Genomic DNA, 9883 nt, shown 5'->3' with positions numbered 1-9883 from the left:
CCTCAAATAAAGTCCCAAATTCTGAGCTACAGAAATGTTTACACTTATCTTTTAAATGAATATGTTCACGTGTGTGTGTAAATAGTTTTTGGGTTTGTTGGGTTTTTTTTCCCCCTTTGCAGACATATTTCATAGTAAGGCTCATTCAGCAGACACATTTCTCTCTCTTACATATGTCTCATGCTTTCACTCTTACTGGAAGCATTGAGGAGTGCAAAAATTCAGGTCAAACTCTTGTAGGGAGGAAATTAATTCATAAATGTCACTGTGTCTATGTAGAATATTGTGATTCAAGAAAATTTCAGCTCTGGAAAGTCAACATCTAACATAATTTCATCCTTCATTGAGAAGTCTGCCACATGATGAAACTACAAGGAAGAATGACACATAGAGAAATTAACAGCATTATATTTAGTAACAGACAAGTTATAGAACGTGAAAATTTTATATGACTGAAGGACTATTATATTTTGGAAGAGACCATTCCTTTTCTTACCATTGGAAAAATTCTTTCTGTTGCTTATTTTTACCATGCAATAAAACCCCCTGTGTGCTTCACAAGTCTGAAGTGTCACCAGGTTGCTCATAATATATGCCTTTTTCATGGCAATGACATTACAGGGTATGACTGTAAAGATTTTGTTTATGAGATACTATTCTTGTTAGGCTTAGGTTTCTTAGGATATTAGGTGGATTGTGAGGGTGTTTTGAGGGGGGCAGGGTAGAGAGGCTGAATTTAGGGGGGTTTGTTGATTTTGGTTTTTTTTCTTTTTTTTCTTTGTTTTGTTTTGGGGTGGTTTGTGTGGGTTTTTTTGGTTTTTTTTTTTTCTGGAGGGGTTGGCTTGTCTTGTGACTCGAACAGAGATGTGGGACTTGAACAGACAGTGACAGTTCAGAAGGATGTCCTGGTACTCTGTGACGATAGTTTGTGTAGTGTTTTGGCAACTACTGCCACCCCATGGTTTTCCATAATGGATGAATGCTGCAGAGCTCTAATGTGTTGCATTTCTCCAGAAACCTCTTGTAGATCAGAGAGAAGACAATGAATATTCCTTTTGTCTTACTCCCTCCTTCTCTATGTTGCCTTTTCAGAAAAATCCCATCTGCAAAGAAAATCAAGTATGGCATGAGAGGTCATAGGTGGCATTAGGATGGTAGAGTCTTTTCCACTGTATTTACAACTATGTCATTGAATATTAATTTTGCTTCCAAGGGTTTTCACTGACTGATTATATCTGCTTTGGCAGGATAGATTTTGCTCTTTTATTTTTTAGGAACTTCAAAATGTACATCTGGAGAAAGCTTCCAAAACCCATTTCTTAAAGTTGCTGCTGCTTTGGGAGTCTGTGTTTACATCATGGATGCCACATATAGACAGATCTGGGTTAAAGCAATCTGGTCTAAGCAGAGTGTCCTCTGAGCATTGCTTCCAGCAGAGCTTTGCCCTCCAGACGCCAGCAAGTGCCCAGCCGAAGGCTCTGATGCGGAAGGAGGACGTTTCAGATACCATTATTCCACTCATTGCCCTCCTTCAGGCCAGGGAATACCCTCTGTGTGGAGGAAGACTTTTTTTTCTTTTGAGGAAGCAGCAAGAAGAGGGATTCACCTCATGTTGTATATCTTCTATTTGTGGCTGGAAGCTTCTTTCCCTTTGACCAACCCAGCTGAAACCAGGCATCAGTGTAGGCTGTAGAAAATTACTCAGCTGGCTTGGAGGCAGAGATACTGGAATCTCTTATAGAGCACAGGCATTGGTTTCCCTCATATATTACTGAGGACTCTCAAATTCCATCCCCTACGCCACACCCAACCTCAAATGTGTGCAGTGTACCAAGTGTGAAGTGCACCCACTACTCTCTATCTATTTTTCTTGGCTGACATGGAAATTGGATTCCCTCTCTTTGAGCCGGATCCCCAGCCCCGCACTGCCGGCCGGAGCAGGAGCTGCTCTGGATGCTCCCCCGAAGTCGGGGCGCTCCCCGCCGCCGCGGTCCCCCGGCACCCTGCGCATTCCCTGCCCGTCCGCCGGGGCTGTGCGGGCGCTCTGTGCCCCTCTCCCGGGGCCTGAGCAGCTCCTCTCCGCAGTCACCTGTAGCTAGCGCTGATTTTTCTGCATTCCTCCGAAAAATAGCTATTCTCGGCCCCGATCCCTTCCCGCGTGTTTTACTTAAGTGAACCAAATGTCCATGTATCAGGAGCGGAGGTGGTGTTGCCTTTTTCGGAAAGATGCGGTGTTTGTTTTCGCTGTCGCCTCCCCGCGCCCCCCAAGCTGGTAGCGCGGGACCGGAGGGGTGTGGAGGGCCGGCCCGGCTGCCCCTGCCCCCGCCCCGGGGAGGAGCTCCGGCCCCAAATGAGGTACGATTTCACCTTTGGGTTCGTCTTCCCGGAGCGCCACTGGAATTGCGGCCGTCCCGGTCCCTGGTGCGCCCCGGTCCCCCGCTCATGGCTGTGCTCTTCGCCGGTGGTCCCCGCTCCCAGCCCCGACGTGGAACGGCCGCATCCCCCCTGTAAAATGAGGGGAGCGGGATCTCCGCGCGGGCGGCGGGAGCCGCTGTTACGCCTGTCGGAGTTGAGCATGGAGGGAGGTGAAACAGCCACCTGAACGCGGAGAAACACCGAACCGACAACAAGTAGTCTCGCCTGGCAGGGCGGCACAGAGAGCGGCTGGGGCCGGAGCCCGCCCGGGAACGGAAGCTCCTCCGGCAAAGGTAGCGGCGGGGCGGCGGGAGGGACCCGCGGGGCTGGCGGGGAGCGGGAGGGACCCGCGGCGGCGCTGATCCCACCTGCCCTTCCCCGAGATGCGGCTCGCCTTCGTGATTTATCTCAGAAAGTAGCGAGCCGAGCTCCACACAGACAGCTTTTCCCAGGGTGTGCCTGCTGCCTGCGCTTATGGGGTGCTTGATGTTTCTTCCCAAAAAGCAGCCCTTTCCTCCTTCCCACGGTGGGGGTGGAGGGAAGAGAAAAATATCGAAGCCTTCTTTTTTCCCCCTCATTAAGCTGTTAGGATAATAAAAGATAGATGCCCATTAAATAATTAACCGTACACTTTCTGTTCCATCAGCTCGGTTCACACAGCCCCGCGAGGGAGAAGGGGGTGGGGACGGTGGCGGATCCGTACGCGGGAGAAGCAGCAGCAGTGCCATTTCGGTAGCCTGCTTCCAGGGGAAGCGGGAGACAGCCCGGAGCTGTGCCCGGAGCGGGCAGGCGGCACAGCCCTCCGCGGAGGAGCGTGCGGAGCTGGCCGGCGGTGGGTGGCGAGGCGGGCCGGGAGGGCTCTCCCCGGAGCGCGGGTCCGCGGGAGATCTTGGGGATGGAGGGGTCTGGGACAGGCCGTGACCGCGGGGAATAGCCCTCCTACGGTGGTGCCTGGGGGGCTTCTCCTCGATTTCTTCTGTTTGCGTTTAAGGCAGAAGCTCGTCCCCCGCGGACCTGCCGGCGACCGGCTGCCCCCCGCCCAGCGACCGGCGCGCCCCCCTCCCCATCCCCGCCGCCGCCTCCCGCGCTCTCCCCAGTCATGTCCCACCCGGAGCGATGGGGAAGCTCGAGGACAACGAGAGGGTGATCCTCAACGTGGGGGGCACGCGGCACGAGACCTACCGCAGCACCCTGAAGACCCTGCCGGGGACCCGCCTGGCTCTGCTCGCCAGCGAGTCCCAGAGCGAGTCCCCGGGCGGCGAGGAGCCGCCGCCGCTCCCCAACCCGCCGCCGCCGGCGGCGGGAGGCTGCCCGGAGCCCGGCAGCGGCTGCAGCCCCCGGGGCAGCGGCGGCGCCAGCGAGTTCTTCTTCGACCGGCACCCGGGGGTCTTCGCCTATGTGCTCAACTACTACCGCACCGGCAAGCTGCACTGCCCCGCCGACGTGTGCGGGCCGCTCTTCGAGGAGGAGCTGGCCTTCTGGGGCATCGACGAGACCGACGTGGAGCCCTGCTGCTGGATGACCTACCGCCAGCACCGCGACGCCGAGGAGGCCCTCGACATCTTCGAGGCACCCGACCTGCTGACGGGCGAGCCGCCCCCCGACGGCGACGACGACGACCTGGCCGCCAAGAGACTGGGCATCGAGGACGTGGGGGCGGCCGCCGAGGGCAAGGGCGGGCGCTGGCGGCGGCTGCAGCCCCGCGTCTGGGCGCTCTTCGAGGACCCTTACTCCTCCCGCGCCGCCAGGGTAAGCGCCGCCGGCGGCGCTCCCAGCGCGGGCTGGGGAGGCCGAGGGGCTGCCGGGGGCCCTGAGGGGTGTCGGCATCACGGCGTGGGGTGTGCGTGCAGAGGTGATGCTTTGGTGGGCCGCTGCAAGGGGGGGGACACCGGTCCGCCTGGGGTGGTGATGCTTGTCTCCTCCACGTCTGCGGGCGATGCCAGGCAGCACGGGGGTTCCCCTGTGCCAGCATCCTCCCCGTGGGAGCGTACGTGGGGTGAGGCGGGAGCTGTGGCCCGAGAGCCCCGCAAGGGAGCCAGGGTCACCCCCTGGGCTGTGCGGGGGTGTGGAGGGGGTGACTCACTGACGGACCCTGTGTGTGTGGGTGTGAGCAGGAGCAGCCCCGAGGCACTCTCATCCTCCCTGAGCTCCTGCATGAAGGTGCGTTTGGGCTCGGGGCAGCTGGCTTGAGGGCTCGGGTTTGGGGTCAGCTGGTGACAGCGACACAGGAGAGAGACCTCAGCCCTTTCTCAGCTTTACTCTGTCTGCACTGGTAGGTGATCCTGCTTCAACAAAGTAAATGTGATGGGGGGGTCACCCTTGCTCTTCCTCCATTGATTTCTCAGGGTGACCCTGACTGGCTCAGTGACTGAGGGTCTGGGCACAAGGACAGTAAGTGATCGTACTGACTTTCTTTTATTTAGGTAGGGATTTTAGATTTTGATGCTCACTACTTTATACTTTGATGACTTGGAATTTAGTTCTATCCTTTCAATGCAGTTGTCAGTGGTGATGCAGGTTTGTTTTCTAACCCAGGGCTTCGGAGCAAACAAATGGTTGTAATTCCTTTGAATTTGCAATGGTGTCTGTAATTTAACCAGAAAAGCAACCACCAGCAAATCCTCCCTGCAGTACAAGACATAGAACTTGTCGTGGGAAATGTTTGGTTATAAAATGGCAATAAGTAATTGGTAGCATATTTATCAGGATTTCCACTAAGTATTCAGAGCTAAAGCGCATTCTGCAGAAAGTGCAGTTATGGTGGGTGTAATCTCCTGATCAGTTCCACTTATTCCACTGGTAGTCTCATAGATGTGTGTGTAAGTTGTGTGGTTTAGTGACTTCTGGAATTGTACCCCATGGCATGATGCAGTTTCTGCCCTCTCACCCCATGAGCTTAGTGAGGTAAGTTAAACAGAAAGTAAAAGTCTTCACAGTTACTACTGTCACTTGCTGAGTGCCAACATTGTTTATGTTTTTGAAGGTTTCCTATAAGTATGTTTTTCCTCGACAGCTGGCTCCAGTTGATTCTTAAAATATGTTTTTAATAAAGAATGGGTTCTGAAGAAAAGCTACCAGAAGTGTCTATCTTTGCTCATCAGTGACATACCCACATCTCACATCTTATCTGTCTGAATCCTAAAGAAAATTTGGCTGTCAGTTTCCTGACAAACTGTAGTGTATGCGGTGATTGCCCTGCAGGTTTTCTTTCACCTACTGTCTTGTGGAAAGTTGCTGACAGTGTCAAAACTGTGGCTTTTACAATAGAGGAACTTCCTCCTCAACTTTGCCGGAGAACTGAGAAGTATGGAGTAAATGTTAAATGGAAGATACCAGGAGAAATAGGAAGGTAGGCATGCTGTTGCATCCTGGAGTTGCAGTTGGGTTTTCTTCCCTGTCTTTGAGAGCCTGTAGGCACTTACTTTCCAAATTTTCCATCTATGCTAGATCATCCTGAACTGTTAAATGGCTTGGGTGAAGATATTTCAAGTTTGCAAAATTAATTAACACTATAGTAGGAAATTGCAACATGGCAATATTAATCTCTTAGAGTATTTACCTTTTTATAGCTTGGAAACTGGTTTTAAACATTTTATTCTGATTTCAAACCCAGGCAACCAGAGTAAGGCAGTGTCAGAACCATAACAGCAGCATTTAAATCTGTATTTTCATTTTCTCAAGATATGTGCTTGATCTTTCAGGTAGGGAGATAATTTTGAGAATTTCTGGCGAGTTTTAAAACATTAAAGTGAATTTGTATTTAAGGACTCGCATGCACTTAGTAGGCACTCTTGAACACAGTAATTTAAGGTGATGGTAACCTTAGTTTGAAACTGAGACATTACGTGTTTCCACACCTGAAACAAGAGCCTTTATTTTCTGAGTATTCTGGCAAATACACTCTTGTTTTATGTCAGCTGAGATGATGACTAACTCTAAAAACACTTGAGTGAAATCCTGGGCTTACTGAAATCAAGACAAAACTCTGTGAGCATCAGTCTTTGCCTCACAGTGTTAGTTACTGACTCATACACTGCTTAGATTATGATGGGGCTGCTTAGTGGTAAACTTCCCTAAGAACTGTGATAATTTCTTTTAGCATTACTGATTTAGGTTCACCAGTGTCTCTTTTGGGAATTATGATGATGATAAAGATGGGATATTTTCTATTAATGAAATGGTACTTAATATTTGTGATTTTCTTTATTCTAAACTGTGATCTCTAAAAATAGAAATTTATAGAAATTCAAATATAAGTTGCCATGGTAACCTCTTCGGGGATAGTGCACGCACAAGATTATTCTAGCAAGACCATCCAGTGATGTTATATAAATAGTGGAACTAGTTTGTTGACAAGAAGGTTTACTTTTTTGAGATTCTAAAAAGATTCAACTTTTAGTGCATGCATTTTGATAGTTAGATAGCAACATCTACTAAACATTGGGCTTGTAAATATAAAATGTAATCCACATACATATGGTTGCTTTGAAACCTGAAACACTTTGTTTTCCCAAGTTCAGGAGTTAGGTCTGAATGTTATTTCTGTTTTCATATTATCGTTTCGGATTTCATAGACCGTGAAATGCAATTAAAGAGTACAGCCATACTCCTTTCACTCCACGCTAATGGAACGATCATTCACAAAAGGCTCCTTGACAGAAGGCTGTTATGTAGATATGGAAAGCTACTAGCATGAGGTACTGTCTTAGGAGGAGAAGTGCTGGGCAACTGAATCTTTCTGTGTGCTGGTTTAAACATCTCTGAAACAGACACCTGATTCTTATCTGACTAAAGCATGTGCTCTGTTTTGCTAGTTAATATCTGTAAGTGATTTTGGTGTCCAGGTACTTGTTTGCTTTAGTGAAGTGCAAGGGTATATCTAAGTAGTTTGTAAGGGATTACAAGAGGCAGTATTAAGTGCTGAGTTCAAAAAGTGTCCGCAGATATTCAGCAGGAACTGGAATGCCAGTATTCATCTCAGATATCATATTTCAAACTAATTACCTTTAAAGCCTTTTTACTTTTGATTAATAGTTGAAAAATGATGCTGTTTAAAGAAGTAATTAGTATTTGTCATTGATTTTTCCTCAGGATTGTGAATTTCTCCTGTACTGAGTGCAGGAATGCAAAAATGGCCCTGGGATTCACCAAGTCCATAGCTATATATCCTTAATGTTTTGAGAAGACTGTAATCTGGTCAGGGGTAAGGGGACAGTAACTTGGAGAGTTAAGCATGTGGGAGTCAGCGTGGCCCAGGGCACTCGAGCCAGCACTGCCATTTCCAGCAGCTGAAGGCAACTTACACAACTCCTTTCCTATGGATCTTCTCTCTAGAAAAGATCATAATTACTTGGTTTACAAGGAAATATAAATCCTAATTGGCACGTATTTTTCAAGTTTGCTGTAAGTAAATATTCCCTGCAATGCAAATAAACCCACAAAACCCTTGCAGTCTAGGTATCAAGATACTTACATCTTGGAAGTGTTCGTAAAAATACTGAAGCTGCTTCACAGTGGCATAGGGACCTGTATTTGAGCAGTGGGTGGTATTATTGGAGGGAAATACAAAGTTCCTGTCTACTGCTTTACATGATGTTAAATTGTCAGAGATTCCTGTCAGTGTCCCATTGCGTCTGCTCCAGCTTTGAACATTCGGTGAGGTGAAGAATCAGCTGAAGTGAGTAAGATTGGAGAGGGGAAAAATACGATTTTATAGATTCCCTCAAGAGGCTGAAGATACAGAAATAACGTTGGAGAACATTAATATCAAAGATAACTTACATCTTTATTTGGTTGCTTGCTTACATTTTCTCCAGATGCCTGTTTTGATACCTGTAAAGAAAGCCTTGATTTATGAAGCCTGTCATGTACTGTTGCAAATGACTGAAGTGAGTTACATTTTCAGGGCCTTTCCTCTTCTGATGCAAGACAGCTTTTCTTTTTGGTGGAAACAACACTGCTGCAGTAGTGTGAAATACTGTGAATGGAATGGTGAAGGTACATTAATCTCAGAATATATGTTTGTAGATTAATAGTGAATAGCAAAGGTATGCTTTCTTAATGGATAGGAAGCCCTTTAATGCATAAGTGGAAATCTTTACTCTGTCTTTTATTCAATGAGAAAAGCAGGTATCCTTTAGATTTTCCCAATCAGTTATTAGTTAGGCAGACATCTTCTGTCTGAAACTGGTACAAAGAAAATAGTAATGTTGATACAGAAACTTCAAAGAGGGTATTCCTTTTTGTTGGTAATCAAAACACTGAATTTACTTGTAAGTGGGAAAATAATCATTTACATTAAATTGGTGAAAAATGGTCATTCTTCTTGAAGCATTTATACTGTGGGAGCTGTCTTTTCAAAAGACATATCAAGATGTGTTCTTAATGACAAAAGTCATAATGCATGACCATTACAGATATTCATACACTCCATAGCTTCATGTATGCTTGGGCTGACTAAATCACATTATTAGTAATTTTTATTAATTTACTTCTGGCATGCTGTCTTTTAAAAGTCTTTATTGGAAATTCTAGCTTTAACACATGATGTATCAACATAAACTAGCTTGATCTACCTTAAGTGTAGATGGTCTCTGATGGTACTGACATATCAGTGAGGTAAAATCAGCAAGATTTCTGCCTTCTAACTTCTGCCTCTTCCTCTACAGCTGTTCTGCCTGATGCTGCTAGTGTTTCCATGGAAACAAGCCAGCTCTTGGCTTCCTCTTCCCATTGAAAACAGCCTTCTCACTGTCACTTATTCATCTGAAAAGGATTGTGTCATGGCTCTGACATAAATGACACAGAGATGATCTGTCGTATCATTTCAGAAATAGATGCTATTAGGTATGTGCACGTGCATACAGCCAGATTTGTCTTTCAGTGACTCTAAAATAATTTGGTTAATGGACTTAGGTTGAATTTGCATTGGTGTAACTGGAAGTGAAAGCTTATTAGACACAGCCCAAGATAATAACAGCGTGAGAAGAATTTTTGATTGAGAAATCTGGCAGACCATGTTTTCTCCTCTTACATAGTTAATATAGAATGTAGTATTTGTCATGTTTGTTTATAGTGGTAAAATTCTTACATGTTTTACTTTGAGGATGAGAATTTATCCTCAAACTGATTAAGACAGTGGTGGGAGGAATAGCTCACAACTTGGGATGAATATTGTATAGGTTTCAGTGCTACTGTCAGATGAGGTATCACGTTATGATGCACATCATGTGATGCTGTCAGAATGCGAAATAAGTGATGCAAGAAAACTGGTGTCATCATGGTCCTTTTATTCTTAGGGTGTTTGGTACTTAGTCCAAAGTAAATATATCAATCAATACCCTGTGAAGAAATCAGCATTTTTGCTTGATTTGGTGAATTTGTGTTAAGTCATAATCAAAAAAGTTCAGCACTCAGACAAATTCCATATCCTTGATATCACTGTAGGGACTTTAATATACTGTAGGAG

The 9883-nt window shown here is 46.7% G+C and overlaps 1 protein-coding gene across 12 annotated transcripts in view; it reads left to right on the top strand.

Annotated features, from left to right (window-relative positions):
* The first annotated feature begins 2567 nt into the window (after window positions 1–2567).
* Window positions 2568–9883, top strand: part of KCNC2 (potassium voltage-gated channel subfamily C member 2) — a 96683-nt gene continuing 89367 nt past the window's right edge. For 10 of the 12 annotated variants that reach the window (XR_014847647.1, XM_085045136.1, XM_085045164.1 and 7 more), the window contains exons 1-2: window positions 2568–2708; window positions 3407–4164. Coding sequence is in view for 11 of the 12 variants with exons in the window: in XM_085045136.1 (XP_084901262.1) it covers window positions 3532–4164 (633 nt within the window). In the remaining variant the exon portion in view is untranslated. Of the gene's footprint in view, window positions 2709–3120; window positions 3248–3406; window positions 4165–9883 lie in introns of those variants that run through there. The other 2 variants (XM_085045094.1, XM_085045100.1) reach the window with 2 other exon arrangements.

This window comes from Lichenostomus cassidix, chromosome 1Aa (assembly GCF_008360975.1).
Source record: "Lichenostomus cassidix isolate B80296 chromosome 1Aa, HeHo_3.0, whole genome shotgun sequence".
NCBI classification, from domain to species: Eukaryota; Metazoa; Chordata; class Aves; order Passeriformes; family Meliphagidae; genus Lichenostomus; species Lichenostomus cassidix.
This window is presented reverse-complemented; position numbering and strand designations above follow the sequence as displayed.